Genomic DNA, 17,605 nt, shown 5'->3' on the forward strand with positions numbered 1-17,605 from the left:
GTCTCAGCAGCCGTGCACCCACGTGTCACGAGTGTGGGGGGTCTCAGCAGCCGTGCACCCACGTGTCACGAGTGGGGTGGGGGGTCTCAGCAGCCGTGCACCCACGTGTCACGAGTGTGGGGGGTCTCAGCAGCCGTGCACCCACGTGTCACGAGTGGGGTGGGGGGTCTCAGCAGCCGTGCACCCACGTGTCACGGGTATGGGGGGGGGTCTCGGCAGCCGTGCACCCACGTGTCACGAGTGTGGGGGGGTCTCAGCAGCCGTGCACCCTCGTGTCACGAGTATGGGGGGGGGGGTCTCTAGCAGCCGTGCACCCTCGTGTCACGAGTGTGGGGGGTCTCAGCAGCCGTGCACCCACGTGTCACGAGTGGGGGGGGGGGGGTCTCTAGCAGCCGTGCACCCACGTGTCACGAGTATGGGGGGGTCTCAGCAGCCGTGCACCCACGTGTCACGAGTTGGGGGGGTCTCAGCAGCCGTGCAGCCACGTGTCACGAGTGGGGGGGGGGGGGTCTCTGGCAGCCGTGCACCCACGTGTCACGAGTGTGGGGGGGGTCTCAGCAGCCGTGCACTCACGTGTCACGCGTATGGGGGGGGTCTCAGCAGCCGTGCACCCACGTGTCACGAGTGTGGGGGGTCTCAGCAGCCGTGCACCCACGTGTCACGAGTGTGGGGGGGTCTCAGCAGCCGTGCACTCACGTGTCACGAGTGTGGGGGGTCTCAGCAGCCGTGCACCCACGTGTCACGAGTGTGGGGGGGGTCTCAGCAGCCGTGCACCCACGTGTCACGAGTATGGGGGGGGGGGTCTCAGCAGCCGTGCACCCACGTGTCACGAGTATGGGGGGGGGGGTCTCAGCAGCCGTGCACCCTCGTGTCACGAGTGTGGGGGGGTCTCAGCAGCCGTGTACATGTGTCATGACCATGGGAGGCTGCAGCAGCTGTGTACATGTGTCACGAGTGGGGGAGCGGCTCCACAGCTGCGTACCCATGTGTTACGAGTGGGGGAGGTCTCAGCAGCCGTACACCCACATGTCATGAGCGTGGGGGGTCTCAGTAGCCCTGTACCCATGTGTCCTGAGGACGGAGGGTCTCAGCAGCCATCCAACCATGTGTCATGAACGGGGGGGGGGGGGGCCTCAGCAGCCATGTACCTGGGTGTCACAAGCATGGGGCGGTCTCAGCAGCTGTTTATCCACGTGTCACGAGTGTGGGGGGGGGTCTCAGCAGCCATTTACTCACATGCCACAAGCACAGAGGGTCTCCACAGCCGTGTACCCTGTGTGTCACGAGCGTGCGGGACCTCAGCAGCCATGCACCCCCATGCTACCAGCGCAGGGCAGCTGGGCTCTCGGCAGCCGTGTGCGCACGTGTCATGAGCACGTGCGGCCTCAGCCACCCTACGCCCACGTGTCGTGAACGTGCCAGGTCTCAGCAGCCACGCACCCACGTGTCACGAGACGGGGGCGTCCCAGCAGCCCCGTGGACATGTAGCATGAACATGCAAGGTCTCAGCCATCCTTCCTCGTCCTCCATGGGCACAGGGCTCCGTAGCCGGCCACTGTCCCCGGGGAGCTGGCAGGCTGTCCCTGTGCTGTCTCGGGAAGGCTGAGTGTCCCCAGACACGGTGCCTGTGTCCTCCCCTGCCCCTGCCACCCCTGGGGGGCCCCACGGCCGGCAGCGACCTCTGTTCCCAGCCAAGGCTGGCTGCGGGTGCCCACGGCGTCACGTGGAGCGGGCACCAGCGGGGCCGCCAGAGCCACCGGAGCTCAGCCGGGAGCAGCCGCAGCACCAGACGGAGGGATGGACGGACGGATGGACAGGTGGGCAGGGGGAGGGTTGGGTGCTCAGGGTGCCCCCAGGACCTTCACCCCGGGCAGCCGTGTGGTCGGTGGCCCGGGCGTCCCGTCCCACCTGGGCATGGCCAGGTGTCCCTGTCCCCACATTCTGGGCCCAGGCGTCCCAGTGCCAGGTGTCCCTGTTCCCAGTGTCCCGAGCCCAGGTCACCCAGTTCCAGGTTTCTCATTCCCATAAATCCCAGTCCCAGGTGTCCCAGTTCCCAGTATCCCTGTCCCAGGTGGCCCACTCCCTGGTTCCTTAGTCCCAGATGACCCATCCCCAGTTTTCCCAGTCCCATGTGACCCACATGTCCTAGTCCCAGGTGCCCAGTCCCACATGTCCCAGTCCCAGGTGTCCCAGACCCAGGTTTCCCAGTTCCATATGTCCCAGTCCCAGGTGACCCACATGTCCCTGTCCCAGGTGTCTCAGTCCCAGTTTCCCAGTCTCACTTGTCCCTATTCCCAGTGTCCCTGTCTGAGGTGGCCCAGGTGGCCCACTCCCTGGTTTCTCAGTCCCAGGTGTCCCAGACCCAGTTTTCCCAGTCCCATATGTCCCAGTCCTCAGTGACCCACGTGTCCCAGTCCCAGGTGTCCCAGTGACCAACTGAGACCAAGGGAACCCCTGGGTCTGAGCCTAGTGGAGGAGGGGGGGACACTCCTGGGCTGCCCCACATCACCACCACCCTCAGTGCCAGGTCCCATGGCGGGGGGGCTCATCCCACTGGCCTCCAACCCCCCAATCCCCCCCCGGGGGCAGGGAGCCACCTCTGTGCCCACAGGGGTGGGGTGGGTGCAGAGCGGTTTGGGCAGGGGGTGGTGCATGGTGGCTACAGGTTTGGGGGGGCAGTGGGTGCAGGGCAGGTTCCCCCCTCCCCTTAGCACCGGCAGGTGGCTGGGAGCCCCCCTGGAGCAGCTGCCCACGCCGGCGCTGACCGTGGACCAGGCGACGGTGCGGCGCAATGCCGAGCGCATGCGGGAGCGCTGCCGGGCCCTCGGCCTCCGCCTGCGCCCCCACGTCAAAACCCACAAGACGCTGTGAGTGTGGCCCCCCCCCCCCAGCAGCCTCCCTGTGACCCCCCCCACCCAGCATCCCCCCAGCATCCCCCCTGCTATCCCCCCTTATCCCCCCATCCTCCTGCCCAGCATCTCCCCATCTTCCCCCCAAAACCCCCAAGCATCCCCCCACTTAGCATCTCCCAGCATTCCCACCATCGTTCCTCCAGCATCCTCCCAGTATCCCTCTCTCCTCCCCCTCAGCATCCCTCACCTTCCCCTCCAAAATCCCCCGGCATCCTTCCCCAACATCCCCCTAACACCCCACCTTCCTGCCCAGCACCCCCACCTTCCCCCCAGCATCCCTGTTTTCCTCCCCATCATCCTCCAGTATCCCCACAGCGCCCTCCCCAGCATCCCCCAGCGTCTCCCCAGCATCTCCCCATTCTCCCCCCCCAAAATCTGCCCCCAGCATCCCCCCATCCTCCCTCCAAGCAATCCCCCACTTCCCCACCCAACATCCCCACCATCATTCCTCCAGCATCCTCCCAGTATTCCTCCCGGCATCCCCCTTCTCCCCATCAGCACCCCCCAGTATCCCCCCAGTATTTCCCAGCACCCTCCCATACTCCTCTCTAGCACCCTCCCCAGAATCCACCCAACATCCCCCCTCCTTCCCCCTAGCACCCCCAGAATCGCCCCAGCTTCCTCCCTATCATCCCCCCAGGACCCCCCAGCACTCTCCCCACCCTCCCCTCCAGCACCCCAGTATCCCCCCCAGTTCCCTCCCCAGGACCCCTCAGCATCCTCCCCAACACTCCCCCCACCTTCCCCTCCAGCATCTCCCCAACATCCCACCATCCCCCCACCTCCCCCCGCCCAGCACCCCCCATCACCCCCCACCCCCCCAGAGAAGGTGCCGCGCTGGCGACGGGCGGCACCCGCCGGGGCATCGTGGTCTCCACCTTGGCCGAAGCTCGGTTCTTCGCGGCGGGGGGCTTCGATGACATCCTCTACGCCTACCCGCTGCCGGGGGGGCGGCTGGAGGAGTGCGCCGCCCTGGCCCAGCGCCTCCAAGCCTTCCAGCTCCTCCTCGACAGCCCCCAGGCCCTGGCCCTCCTGCGCCAGCGCCCGCTGCCCCACGGCAAGCGCTGGCTCGTCTGGCTCAAGCTCGACTGCGGGAACGGCAGGGGTAGGTGACACCCCCTCCTACTCCAAAAGCAGCGCCCCCCCAACCCCCCCCACCCCAAATCCCACCAGTGCTTGGGGTGCTGCGGGGTGAGGGGGATGCAGAGATGGGGTGTTGCGCCTCCTCCGCTCCGAGGGTGTTTCATCCACCCACCCCAACGACCCTCACTGGGGTGGGATGCTCCGTGTCCCACCCCCCCCAGACCCAGCGGCTCAACCAGGATGGGGTATTTAAACCCCCCCTCCCCCCAAAAAAACCACCCAGTCATTATCTGAGGATGCTCCACTGGGGAAGGATGCTCCGTGCCCCACCAACCCCCCAGTTCAACCACGATAGGACATTTAAGACCCCTCCAAAAGTCATTTTTCAAGGCTGTTCCATGGGGCAGAGGTGCCCCAAAGCCCCCAGGATGGGGTATTTAAGCCCCTCCCAAACCTCACCTTCACCCACCCACCACAGGGATGCTCTGTGGGGGGGGCGATGCCCCATGTCCCCCCCCAGCTCGACCAGGATGGGGCATTCAATGCACACACCCCCCCACCCAAAAAAAGGACATTATTCAAGGACGTGCCATGGGGCAGAGGTGCCCCAAAGCCCCCACGACGGGACATTTCAGCCCTCCCTACACCCCGCCCAAAACCCCACCTTCACCCCCCCCACCCCCCCCAGGATGCGCCACGTGCCCCCCCCCCCATCCCCCCCATCTCACCCAACATGGGGCAAGAAAGCCCCCAACCCCCCCGCCAAGCCGCGCTAGCCCCCTCCTCCCGGCCGGCAGCCGGCGTGCGCCCCACGGACCCCGGTGCCGTGACCCTGGCGCGGGCCATCGCCGAGGAGGCGCCGCAGGAGGTGACCCTCGTGGGGGTCTACGCTCACTGCGGGGACACCTACGGCTGCCGCGACGTCCCGGCCGTCCAAGCCATCGCCCGGGCCACCACCGCCGCCGTGCTCGACTTCGTCACCGCGTGAGTGTCCCAAACCCAGGGACGGGCAGAGTTAAGGGGGTTTGGGGGGGGGGGGCCACACCGACGCCCACCACACGCCTCCCCATAAAACCCCAGCAGCTGGTTGTAAATATGAATGACACCCACCCCCGCCCCCCATAAAAGGGGCCCTACAAAGGCCCCCCCCGGGGAGCCGGAGGAGGATGCTGGCAGCTCCGGTCGCCTTTGATGTGGTTTTGGTGGCGGGTTGTGACCTGTGTCATTGTCCCCCCTCCCCCCCTCTTGTCCCCCCTTTTGTCCCTGCGGGGTTTTGCATCCTGGAGGGAATTACTGCCGGATGGTTCCCACTGGGATGGGGACAGCAGTGGCTCGGGGGGGGGAGGGTGGGGGTGTCCCCCGAGACCCCCCATCCCGTGTGCGTGGGGATGGCCTCCCCATCCTGGGGGGTCACTGGTCCCACCCCAGCTGGTTGCGGCGCTGTTTTGCAGTGGGGAAACTGAGACACGCAGGGAAAACTGCTGCCCTCCCCCCCCCAGACTCCCCCACAAAGTTGGGGGGCTGCTCTTCTCCCCCCCCCACCTCCTAATTCGCCCCACAGTGCCAGGGGGGCCAGGGAGAGGGGGGCAGGAGTGTGACTGTCCCCCAGCTGCCAGCCCAGCGCTGTGGGGACACGGCACCCCCTTTCCACGTGGCCTTTGAATGTGTGTGTGGGGGTGACACATCTGGGAAGATCTTGATCACATCTGGAGGTGCCCTGGAACATCTGTAAGGGTCCCCAGCACAGCTAAGGGGGGCTCTGGCACAGCTGGGGGGCTCTGGCACATCAGGTGGCTCCCAGTCCCATCTGAGGGGGTTCTCTGGCTCATCTGGGGATGTCCTGGTACATCTGAGGGGGGTCCCAGGACAGCTAAGGGGTGCTATGTCCTAACTGGGGAGGCGGGCACATCTGGAGGGTGCCCTGGCACATCTGAGGGGTTGCCAGCATATCTGGGGGGGTGTCTCTTGCACATCGGGGGGGCTCCCATAAATATCTGGGGGCTCCCAGAACCATCTGGAGGGATCTCCAACACATCTGTGGTGCTGCGGCACATCTGTGGGGTCCCACATATATCCCAACATATCTGGGAGTGCTTTAAAACATCTAGGGGGGGGGTCTCCAGCTCACACAGGTGGCCCTCAAGCACATTTGGGAATGCCTGGGCACATCTGGGGGTGGTCCCAGGCACATCTGGAGGGGCGCTCTGCCATATCTGGGGGTGCGCCCTGCCATATCTGGGGGTGCGCCCTGCCTTGAGTGTTTGGGGGGGCTGTATTGCATCTGGGGGGCTCTCTGCCACATCTGGCTGGCTCCCTGGCACATCTGGGAGTCCTCCTGGCACACCATGGCAAGGGAGGCTCTGCCACATCGGGATGGCTCCCTTGAACATTTAGGGGAGGCTCCCCTAGGGCATCACCAGCTCCAGCCCCCCCCCCCCGCCCCGGGGTGTCCAGGGGGAGGTGATGGACCCACCTCCAGTCCCATGCCCATGGCACCCAGGGGTGATGGCCCCACCTCAGCCCCCACCCCCACAGTACCTGGGGGTGCTGTTGCTCAGAGGGTCACGGCCGCTCAGAGGGTCCGTGTGCCGGCAGGCTGCGGCGGGCGGGTGTGCCGTGTCCCCAGGCCAGCGTCGGCTCCACGCCGTCCTGCAGCCACCCGGTGCCGGAGATGGCCCAGCTCACCGAGCTCCACCCGGGCAACTACCTCTTCTACGGTGAGTGGGTCGGGGACCCCCTACCCAACCCTGGTGTGACTCCCCCACCCCCACCAGGTGGGATGCACCCCCAACCTGGGCTGGGCACCCTCTTCTCCCAGACCTTCAGCAGACCCTGCTGGGTTCCTGTCGCCCCGAGGACGTGGCCGTCCGTGTCCTCACCAGGGTCATCGGTCACTACCCGCACCGCAACCAGCTGCTGGTGGACTGCGGGTGGGCCGCCCTCAGCCTCCACGGCTGGGACAAGGCACCCGTGGGCTGTGCCGCCATCGAGGGGCACCCTCAGCTCAGGTGAGCGTCGTGGGTGGCGGGCGGGGGGGGGATGGGACACGGGTGGGGACGTCATGGCGTGTCCCCGCAGGCTGGTGGGGCTGACGCAGGAGCACGGGCAGGTGGAAGCCGTCGACGGACAGTTGGATTTCGAGCGCTTCCCGCTGGGCAGCATCCTGGCGCTCATCCCATTCCATGTGAGTATCCGCCCCACCACGCCCCGCCACGCCCCACCACGCCCGGCTCAGCATCCCTACCCACCGCAGGCCTGCGCCACCGCTGCCATGCACCCCGTCTACTACGTCCACGCCGGGGGGAAGGTGGTGGAGCTCTGGCACCCCGTCCGCGGCTGGTAGGGAGGAGAGCAGGGAGCCCACGCCGGGGTGCTGCAGCCACGCCACGACCCTGCACCCACGCCGAGGCTGTGCACCCACACCAGGCTGTGGGTACCAAGGCCACGTACCCACATCAGGACACTGCACCCGCGCCAAGGTCTTGCACCCATGTCGGGGTGCTGCACCCGCACCAAGAAGTTGCACCCATACTGGGGTCCTGCGCCCATGCCGAGGTCCTGTACCCACACTAAGGTCCTGCTCCCACACCAGCGTCTTGCACCCACACCAGGGTCCTGCACCGATACCAAGACCTTGCACCCCTGCCGGAGTCCTGCACCCACGGCGGGGCGCTGCACCCACTCTGAGACCCCACACCCAAGCCAGGGTGCTGCACCCCTGCCCAAACCCTGCACCCATGCCAAGATCCTGCACCCACGTGGGGTGCTGCACCCACGCCCAGACCCCGCCCCCGCGCCGGGGTGCTGCGCCCCCTCCCCAGATCGGGGCCAATAAAGCCGCTTTACCCGTTTCCCGGCGCTTTCGCCCCCGGGGCAGGGAGGGGCCGGCCGTGGGGAGGGGGCTGGGGGGGGGGGACACACACACACACACCGTCCCCCGGTACCCCCGGTCCCAGTGTGACCGGGCGAAAGCGGCCCGTTCGGGCCCAGTTTGGACCAGTCCGGTCCCAGTGGGGCCAGCGGCCACCGGGGTGAGCGGGGCCGGGACACGAACCCGGGGCTGAGCCGAGGTGGACCCCCCCCACCCAGCCCCAAAGGGGCGGAGCCCCGCGCGGATCCCCGCCCCTCCCCGCCGCCCGCAGCCAATAGCGAAGCGTTCCGCCCCGGCCGGCCCGGGGCCGCGCCGAGCGGGGCCGAGCGGAGCCGAACCGGGCCGAGCGGAGCCGAGTGGGGCCGGGGCGGCTCGGCGGAGTTCGGCGGAGTTCGGCGGAGTTCGGCGGAGTTCGGCGCGGAGGGAGCGGGTCCCGGGCCGGGCCCGGGTCTCGGCGATGCGGCGGGGCCGGGCGGTGCTGCGGCTCGTCCCGCTGCCGCCGCCGCCGCCGCCGGTGCCGGTGCCGCCGGTGCCGCCGGTGCCGCCGGTGCTGCCGGTGCTGCTGGTGCTGCTGGTGCTCTGCCCGGTGCGGGCGGGGCGGGGCCGGGGGGGCCGGGACGGGCCGGGGTGGGGCCGGGGAGCGGGGCCGCGGGCCGGGGGGGGCCGTGCCGGGGCTCCCGCTGCCGCCCCGGGACCCGCCGGGCCGCCCCCTGCCCCGGGTCGCTTCGCCTCTTTGTGTGGTGCTGCCCTGGGGCTGGGCTGGGCTGGGCTGGGCTTCTTCCCTTCCCTTTTCTTTCTCTCTTCTTTCTTTTGTTTTTTACTTACTTAATTTCATTTTGTTATTTTTTAACTTTATTTCGTATTTTTCCCTTTATCTCCCTTGATTTCCCTTTATTATTTCCCTTTATTTCACATTATTTCACTTCAATTCCCTTATTTCCCTTTATTTCACCTTATTTCACTTTATTTCACTTTCATTCCCTTTATTTCTCTGTATTTCCCTTTATTATTTCACCTGATCTCCTTTTATTATTTCCCTTTAATTCAATTTTTTTCCCCCCTTTCTTTCATTTAATTTCATTTCGGTTTATTCCATTTTCTTTCTTTTCTGCTTCTTTCATTTCCATGTATTTTATTTCATGCCTGTTTCTATTTTCGCGGTGATTATTTACTTGTAGTTTCATTCTTTTTTCTTTAATTTTTCAACTTGATTTATTTTACTTTATTATTCCTTTATTACCGTCAGTCACTGCTCTCTCCCCCGCTCCATTTCACTCCCCGCGCACCAGCGGGGGGGCCCCGCCATCGCCCCCCCGCCCCCCAGGGCAGGACCAGGGGGTGCTCGGGGACCCCCCATGGGGGAGGGGGGGCCGCAGCGGGGGTTTGGAGGGGGGGGCACTTGGGGGAGGGGGGTCATGGTCACCCCCCTCCGCCCCGACAGCGCTGAGGGGAAACTGAGGCAGGACCCCCCCCCCCGTGTCCGCAGGTGCCGGGGTGGGGCGGGGGGTGCCGGAGGACGGCGGGGGAGGGGTGCTGCACCCCATGTCCCCCCGGTTTCGGCGACACCGAGCTCTGCGGCCACAGCGACACCCGCTGCCAGCCCTGCCCCCCCGGTGAGTGCCCCCCACCCCTAAACCCCCACCCCCAACCCCCTATGCCTAAACCCCCACCCAGGCCCCCCCCAGCACCCTTCAGCCCCCCCACAGGCAGGGGGTGTCTCCCCCCGCTAACGGGGGTCTGGGGCACTGTGCGTCATGAGCGGGGCCAGTGGAAATCGGGGTGATTGGGAGGGGGCAGCACTGCAGCACCCCAACATATCTGGGGCCGCCTCCACTCCACGAGCCCCCCCCCCATGGGTGCCGGTTCCCCAGCAAGGGGAAACTGAGGCAGGAGGTGGTGGGGGACCCCTAACCTTTGGGGGGACCATCCCCGTTCCCCATAGACGAGGACCCGGAGTGCACGGATGGGGACCCCCCCGGGGAGCCGGTGACGGGGGGCCCCTCGCCCGCCACCCCCAAATTCGTGCCGCCACCGCCCGAGGCCACCGGCAAGGACATCATCCCCGTCTACTGCTCCCTCCTGGCCGCCGTGGTGGTGGGACTCCTCGCCTACGTAGCCTTCAAGTGGTAGGTTTCTGGGGGGTGGGGGGGTGTCCCGGCGGGGGGTGCGGGACCCCAGCACCCCGGGTGACCCCCCCCCCCGCCGCGGGGCAGCTGGCACACGTGCAGGCAGAAGCAGCAGCTGGCCAAGGCGCGGGCGGGCGACTTGGGGACGTCACCCGACGGGGAGAAGCTGCACAGTGACAGCGGCGTCTTCCTCGACACCCACAGCCTGCAGGAGCCCCACCAGCCCGGCAAGGGTGAGCACCCACCACCCAGCGACGGGGGTTTGTTTTTTTGGGGGGGCAGCTATCCCAGGGTGGGGTTTGTTCCCCGATGTCATCTGGATGGGGTTTGGGTGCTCTAGGGAGCGCCCACATGGGTTTGGGGTGCCACCATGCCCTGGGGAGCACCCAAATAGGGGTTGGGAAGTATCTGGATGGGGGTCGGGGAGCACCCAAATGGGGTTGGGGAGCAGCCGTGCCCAGGGAGCACCCAAACTGGAGCACCCAAACTGGGGTCAGGGAGTACATGGATGAGCGTGGGGAGCACCCAAATGGGGGTCAGGGAGCACCCAAACGGGGGGGTCGGGAGCACCCATGCCCCAGGGAGCACCCAAACGGGGTTGGGGAGCATCTGGATGGGGGTTGGGGAACACCCAGATGGGGTCGGGGAGCTCCTAGATTGGGGTCTAGGAGCACCCATGCCCTGGTAAGGCCCTTCCACCCAGGAGCCAGCGACGCCCCCGGCACAGAAATACGCCCGGGCGCCGGGCGGTGATTTCGGGTGCCGACCGTGACCCGCGCCCTCCCCACCCGCAGCCCCCCGCCCCGAGGGGCACCCGTTCAGCGCGGTGCCGCCGCAGCGGCAGGAGGAGCTGGAGCGGCTGCTGGAGAGCGGGGGTCCCGGCGGGGACTGGCGCAGCCTGGCCGCCCACCTGGGCTTCAGCCCCGACGCCATCGGCACCTTCGGCCGGGGCCGGGCACCCGCCCGCACCCTGCTCAGCGCCTGGGCGGGCGCCGAGGGGGCCACGCTGGAGACCCTCTGCCAGGCCCTGGCCGCCATCGGCCGGCAGGACGCGGCCCGGCGCTTGGCGGGATCGGGGGACGCCACCTCCGCGGTGTGACCGGGGTCCCCGGGGCCCGCCGGGACGTGCCACGGACGCCGGGTGGGCTCGGCGGGAGCCCCCGCGTCTTCCTGCCACAAACCCTGTTGTGTTTTTTAAGTGGGTTTTGTATTTTTTTTTTGGGGGGGGGGGGGGGGGGGGGGCGTGATTTGGTGGCGGTGGCAGAGGGCGGGGGACGCGGCTCGTCCCTGGGTGGGCGCATTAAACGTGTCACTGGGATGTGTGTCCTCAGGCGTCCGTGTGTCCGCTCGAGCGCCTGTCGCTGGATGGTGCGTCCCCACAAGCGTGTGTCACTGGGATACGTGTGTCCGTGTGTCCCCAGGATGTGTGTCCTCAGGTGTCCATGTGTCCCCCCTCTAAGCAAGTCACAAGGATGTGTCCTCAGGCATCTGTGTGTCCCCCCCCCAAGCACATGTCCTTGTCTGTCCGTGTGTCCCCCCCAAGCATGTGTCCTTGGGTGTCCGTGTGTCCCCCCAAACACATGTCCTCAGGCGTCCGTGTGTCCGTCCCCCCGAAGCACGTGTCCTCATCTGTCTGTGTGTCCCCCCCAAACACGTGTCCTCGGGTGTCCGTGTGTCCCCCCCAAACACATGTCCTCAGGCATCCGTGTTCCCCCCCCCCCGCAAGCATGTCTCCTCGAGCATCCGTGTGTCCCCAGGTGTCCGTGTGTCCCCACACACGTCCCACCTTCACCCCCATAAGCGCGGCAGGGGGCTGGTGGCCCCAGCAGGGGGGGACACACGCACACCCCCCCCAAAAGACCCCGAGGCAGGTGGCACCGGGAGACGCTGTGTGACACAGAAGAGCCCTTTTAACCCCAAAAGGGGCACAGGCCGCCCCCGCCCTGCGCTTGGGCACCCCAAAACCCCGTCCCGCTCCCCGCCACGGGGGGTCGGGGCCCCGCGGGGACGCCGAGGGTGACGGGGAGGGGGGTGTCCCCGAGCGAGAGCGGGGGGAGCACCGAGCCGGGCCACCGCCAGGTCCCCCCAGCCGCCCCCCGGCCGTGCCAAACCTTCCGGGGCCGGGTTCGGTGTCCATTTTTTGTCATTTTTCTTTTATTTTTTTTTTTTCCTTTTTTTTTACATAAAAAGTTCCGTAAAAATTGGATAAAGTAAAATGATTTAAGCAGTAAAATCAATCTTATCAACATAGCACGAGGCCTGCCAGAAATCCGGGGCGGCCCCGCTCCGCAGTATTTACAGGAGAACAGATTAAACCTCGCGGAACCAAAAATAAAACCAAGGAAACGACCAAAAAAAAAAAAAAAAAACAACACAAAAAAACCAAAAACAAAACAAAAACCAAAAACAAAACCCGAACCCCGAAACTATCCTTACAAAGTGTTCCCGTGGTATCGGCTCATCCTGGGCTAAAAGCAAAAAAAAAAAAAAATAATAAACCAACCAAAAATTATCAATATATTCACATATACGTTAAAATATAATACAGAGCTTGGTGACGCACGGGTGCGTGCGTCCAACAGCACCGCCGGGGTAGGGGAGCAGGCAAAGCCCAGCTTAGCAAAGCCCGGCTTTTCCTCCGCGTCGCCCTGGCAGCACAAACCGCCTTAAGTCGTAGGGGGAAGGGAGTTTATTTTCCTTTTTTTTTTTTTTTTTGTTTTGTTTTGTTTTTTTCTTAAAAAAAATAATAAATTCACAGGTTGGTGGTTTAAAACCGCGAATCCTGGCAGAATCGGCGTCGGCGGGGCGCCGGAGGCGCTGGTTACTCCAGTTCCGTGTCCTCTTTGGGTTTGTAGATGGCCCCGAATTTCTGCATGTATTTCTTGATGTATTCCTTCGTCTTGTGTTTCACGTTCTCGTTGCACTCCAGATCCTCCGGGTTCTTGCAGTATTTCAGCTCCTTGTTCATGACGCCGTGAGTCAGCTGCGGGGAGAGGCAGGGCCGGGGCAGCCGCCGTTATTCCCAATAATCCACGGCTGGGGGATTCCCCGAGCTGTTCTGCTCTTATTCCCCAAATACTGGCGTTATTCCCCAAATAGTCCCCAAATATCGGCCGTTATTCCCTGAGCCCCCAACGGTTTCCTGTTATTCCCCAAACATTAGCATTACGCTCCAAACATTCCCCAAATACTTGCTCTTATTCCCCAAATAGTCCCAATATTTCCTATTATTCCCCACGTGTTGGCGTTATTCCCTAAATAACCTCCAAATATTTCCCATTATTCCCCAAATATTTGCTATTGTTCCCCAAATACTCCCCAGATATTGGCCATTATTCCCCAAGTAGTCCCTAAAATTCCCCAAATATTGGCATTATTCCCCAAATATTCCCCACATATTTGCTATTATTCCCCAAATATCAGCCATTATTCCCCAGAGAGTCCCCATCATTTCCTATTATTCCCCAAATATTGGCCATTATTCCCCAAATATTTGCTATTAATCCCCAAATAGTGCCCAAATATTGGCTATTTCCCCCCATATATTGGCAATATTCCCCAAATATTGGCCATTATTCTCCAAATATTGGCATTATTCCCCAAATATTTGCTAATAGTCCCCAAATAGTGCCCAAATATTGGCTATTTCCCCCCATATATTGGCAATATTCCCCAAATATTGGCCATTATTCTCCAAATATTGGCATTATTCCCCAAATATTTGTTATTAATCCCCAAATAGTTCCCAAATATTGGCTATTTCCCCCCAAATACTGGAATTAGTCCCCAAATAGTCCCCAAATATTGGCCATTTCCCCCTAAATATTGGCATTATTCCCCAAATATTTGCTATTAATCCCCAAATAGTGCCCAAATATTGGCTATTTCCCCCCATATATTGGCATTATTCCCCAAATAGTCCCCAAATACTGGCATTATTCCCCAAATACTTGTTATTAATCCCCAAATAGTGCCCAAATATTGGCTATTCCCCCCCAAATACTGGCATTATTCCCCAGATATTGGCTGTTATTCCCCCAATAGTCCCCACATATTGACCATTATTCTCCAAATATTGGCATTATTCCCCAAATATTTGTTATTAATCCCCAAATAGTTCCCAAATATTGGCTATTTCCCCCCAAATATTGGCATTATTCCCCAAATATTTGCTATTAATCCCCAAATAGTTCCCAAATATTGGCTATTCCCCCCCAAATATTGGCATTATTCCCCAGATACTGGCGTTCCTGCCCTCAGATGCCCCGGCAGGGGCGCTCCCCTGCCCCGCTGCCCCCCGCGGAGCCCCCGTCCCCGCGCCGTCCCCGCGCGTCACCTTGCGCGCCAGGTGTTTGAAGTCCTCGGTGGTGGTTATCCGCCCGACCTTGCAGTCGGGTTTGCGGTAGGGGTTCAGGCACTGCACGATGAACTGCGACATCTGCGGGAGAGGAGACCTGCGTCCCTGCCCCCGCCCCCCGCCCCGGCGCGTCCCCGCGCACCCGGTGGCCCCCGGACCCCAGCGCTGCGGGAAGGCCAGGTCCCCGAGCAGTGGCACCTCCCGCTCCAGCGTCACGTCACCGCCGTGGGACGGGGAACCCCAAGTCCCCCCAGTGTCCCCAAGGGTCACGTCACCGCCGTGGGATGGGGAACCCCAAGGCCCCCCAGTGTCCCCAAGGGTCACGTCACCGCCGTGGGACGGGGAACCCCAAGTCTCCTCTCCAGAGTCCCCATGGGTCACGTCACCGCCGTGGGACGGGGAACCCCAAGTCCCCCCAGTGTCCCCAAGGGTCACGTCACCGCCGTGGGACGGGGAACCCCAAGTCTCCTCTCCAGAGTCCCCATGGGTCACGTCACCGCCGTGGGACGGGGAACCCCAAGTCCCCCCAGTGTCCCCAAGGGTCACGTCACCGCCGTGGGACGGTGACAAACGCCCCGGGGCGCTGGTGACACTCACTTCTTTCCTGAACACCTCCTTGCTCTTCTTGGCCAGCTCGCTCGACGTGTCCGCTTCCGCCGTCTTGGGCTTCTTGGAAGACTGGGAAGGGGGAAAATAAACGGGCGTTAGACGCTGCCCGGGGCGAGCAGGGCTCCACCTGTCCCCGTCCCCTCCCTGGGGACAGCGCTCCTGCGGCCCAGTCCCAGCCCCAGTGCACAGCCCAGCCCAGTGCCGGCACGCTCCCCGCCCCAAACCAGACACGCTTCCCAGCCCCGCTACTGGTGAGATTCCCAGCATGGTACTGGTGAGATTCCCAGCCCAGTGCCGGTGGGATTCCCAGCCCAGTGCCAGCACGCCCACCACCCTGATCCCAGCCCAGTCTCAGGGCGCTCCCCGGCCCGATCCCAGCCCCCTCTCCAGCCCAGTACTGGCACATTTCCCAGCCTGATCCCAACCTATTCCCCAGCCCAGTTCCGGAGCGGTTCCCAGCCTGGTCCCAGCACACTCCCTACCACCCCCCCACCCCCCACCCCATTTATTTCACACGTGTTAAAGCCTAATGACCGGCACAGCCACGATTTGCAGGGATGAATCCAGCACGGCCGGACACCCAGGCGGGGGGAAACGCCATCCTAACCCCGCTCCGGGGGCTGTTTGAGCAACGCGGGCTTATTCAGCCCCTTAATCAAAGCCAGGAGCTCGGCAGCAGCTATCGGCGACGGCAGAACCATCCCCGCCGGAGAGGCGCGCCGGCGGCCCTCGTGCCGAATCGCTGCGAGGGCCGGGACCCCCGCGGCCGGCGCTCGCAGCGCCTTATCTTTAGCTACAGGCGATCGCGGAAGGGTGAAGTGACTTTTACAGGAATTTCTGGCTGTTCCCCCCGAGCACTAACCCCACAGAGCACAACCACCGGCGGATTGCATTTGCTGCCTGTTATTAACGGGGTAGAAACAGCATCCTGGCCGGCACCCCTTCGCCGCCAGCTCAACGCCCGCCTCGCCGCGCGCGCCCGTCCCTGCGGGCTTTGCAGGGTGCCCTGCTATTTCTTTTAATTAAAAAAACCTCAATTTTTTTAAGTATTTAACACTGAAAAAAGCAGGAGCCGCCCCATCCCTTTCAAACCCCAAAGGCGCCTGGCTGAGGCCGGAGGGCAGAGCTACAAGGTCCCGTAAGCAAACCGACGCGGGGCTTAAATCAACCCTTGACGGGGAAGTTTTACGGCCGAGGGCTGTCCCGAGCGAGCGCTGGTGCGTCTCCGGGCTGGCCGCACATCAAAGCTCGCCGCTCGCTGCCCGCGGCTCCCTCACCCGACATCAAAGGGTGGGTAATGGGGAGCAGACGGCTCCCTGCCGGCTCCCGGCGCGGCACCGGCGCGGTGGCGTCACCAAGCCCTGCCACCTCCCGTCACCAAGCCCTGCTCCATCACCAGGCCCCGGGTTCACCGGCACACCCGAATTTCCCTGAACTCCCTGAGCCAGCACAAGGAAGGAGTTATTTTCTACGCGGGTCACTTTGGTAACGACGGGGGTTTTAATTTAGCCCTTGAAGGATGTTATAAATTATCGGCACTAATAAAGTAGAGCCGGAGGATGGGTTTGGAGGAGCCTGCAGGGAAGCGCCGCAACAGCCAAAGATGTGTGTAAATAAACGTGTAAAGAAAGCAAATGCAAAAATAAAGCCTGGCCTGGTTGGATTAAGCCTGGGACTAAACGCTCCTGGGATTTTGAGCCACGGAAAAAGCTCCATCGCTTCCCATCACAACTGCGGGAGCTGCCCGGGCGGCGGGGGGTGATCTGGAAGGGGGAAAATAGCACTTTCTGGGGACCGGAGGGGGAAGGAGAAGCCAAAGCCCCGCTGCCCACCAAGCCTGATGGACGGGGAAAGCCGCGAGCCGGTGCACGGCTGCCGTCCCTGCCAGGGCACAGGCAGCGCCGCCTACAGCAGGCAGCCAGCACGGGGCGAAATCCTGCTCCCCCTGGCCAGAGCACGCGGGACAGGGGGAAAAATCAGTGCCAAAATTCTGGGGGGCATGAGGAGGAGAAATAGAAACTGTATTTCTAAGCTACTTCTTGCATAAAGGAGCTCATTTCTCCCTATGCTAAAATCAATCTGTATGTCAACACTAAAACCTCCGTATCGAAGGACGTCAGCCTGCCTTGACGTGACCGCAGCCCCTCCCTCACAGCCCCTCCAAAGCGCTCCTGTAATCCAAAGCCATGCCAGCCGCCGGGAAAACCGTAACGCAGGAAAAGACCCCAAAAATGGTGGTTTTCAAATTTACGAGCTTTGCTGCTTCATGCAAAAACCCCTCCAGAGGAGAGGTGGGGATGGAGAGGTGGGCAAGGACGCTGGTAAGGGAACGGGCGTGGGACGGGGCGATGGTGGGACGGGAGCAAGAAGCCAAATGTGCTGGGAAATTGGCACGATGCTCTTCTCTGGGATAAGGGATCTGCTGGGATCTGGGAATCTGCTCTGCTGACGCCAACCTTTCCGTGCTCTTTGGGAAGTACCACTGGGCAGAGACGCAAACACATCCGTGCAATAAAACCGGGCTTTTTCAATCTTAAAAGGATGCAAATACTCCGGCATCCAGCCCCGTGTCACTGCCAGCCTCCCCGAGCGCTCCGCCGGGCCACCCTCCCCTGAAACCCCTTTTCCAGGGGGAAAAGGTGGTTTT

General features: G+C 63.1%; 3 protein-coding genes across 4 annotated transcripts in view; 2 read left to right on the plus strand and 1 right to left on the minus strand.

The window, feature by feature from the left end:
- The first annotated feature begins 1,451 nt into the window (after positions 1-1,451).
- Positions 1,452-7,846, plus strand: LOC142052254 (D-serine dehydratase-like). Its single transcript, XM_075081995.1, has 8 exons — positions 1,452-1,817; positions 2,712-2,867; positions 3,737-4,017; positions 4,793-4,979; positions 6,591-6,712; positions 6,814-7,003; positions 7,074-7,179; positions 7,249-7,846. Exons 1-8 carry the CDS (start codon positions 1,798-1,800, stop codon positions 7,336-7,338), a joined length of 1,152 nt encoding a protein of 383 aa, XP_074938096.1. The 5' UTR covers positions 1,452-1,797; the 3' UTR covers positions 7,339-7,846.
- A 292-nt stretch (positions 7,847-8,138) lies between these two features.
- LOC142052255 (death domain-containing membrane protein NRADD-like) lies at positions 8,139-11,477 on the plus strand. 2 transcript variants are annotated; one of them, XM_075081997.1, is made up of 5 exons: positions 8,139-8,452; positions 9,353-9,479; positions 9,809-9,992; positions 10,080-10,225; positions 10,787-11,310. In XM_075081997.1, exons 1-5 carry the CDS (start codon positions 8,324-8,326, stop codon positions 11,089-11,091), a joined length of 891 nt encoding a protein of 296 aa, XP_074938098.1. In that variant the 5' UTR covers positions 8,139-8,323; the 3' UTR covers positions 11,092-11,310. The 2 variants fall into 2 exon arrangements, with proteins under 2 accessions (XP_074938098.1, XP_074938097.1); XM_075081996.1 differs by lacking the exon at positions 10,787-11,310 and adding an exon at positions 11,324-11,477 and having other exon boundaries at positions 8,246-8,452.
- Positions 11,478-12,124: 647 nt separating this feature from the next.
- Positions 12,125-17,605, minus strand: part of SETD2 (SET domain containing 2, histone lysine methyltransferase) — a 71,317-nt gene continuing 65,836 nt past the window's right edge. The window contains exons 19-21 of the mRNA XM_075082004.1: positions 14,947-15,027; positions 14,329-14,430; positions 12,125-12,975 (exon numbers count right to left, since the gene is read on the minus strand). Coding sequence (XP_074938105.1) covers positions 12,814-12,975; positions 14,329-14,430; positions 14,947-15,027 — 345 coding nt within the window. The 3' untranslated portion in view covers positions 12,125-12,813. The remainder of the gene's footprint in view (positions 12,976-14,328; positions 14,431-14,946; positions 15,028-17,605) is intronic.

This window comes from Phalacrocorax aristotelis, chromosome 2 (genome assembly GCF_949628215.1).
Source record: "Phalacrocorax aristotelis chromosome 2, bGulAri2.1, whole genome shotgun sequence".
Taxonomy (NCBI): Eukaryota; Metazoa; Chordata; class Aves; order Suliformes; family Phalacrocoracidae; genus Phalacrocorax; species Phalacrocorax aristotelis.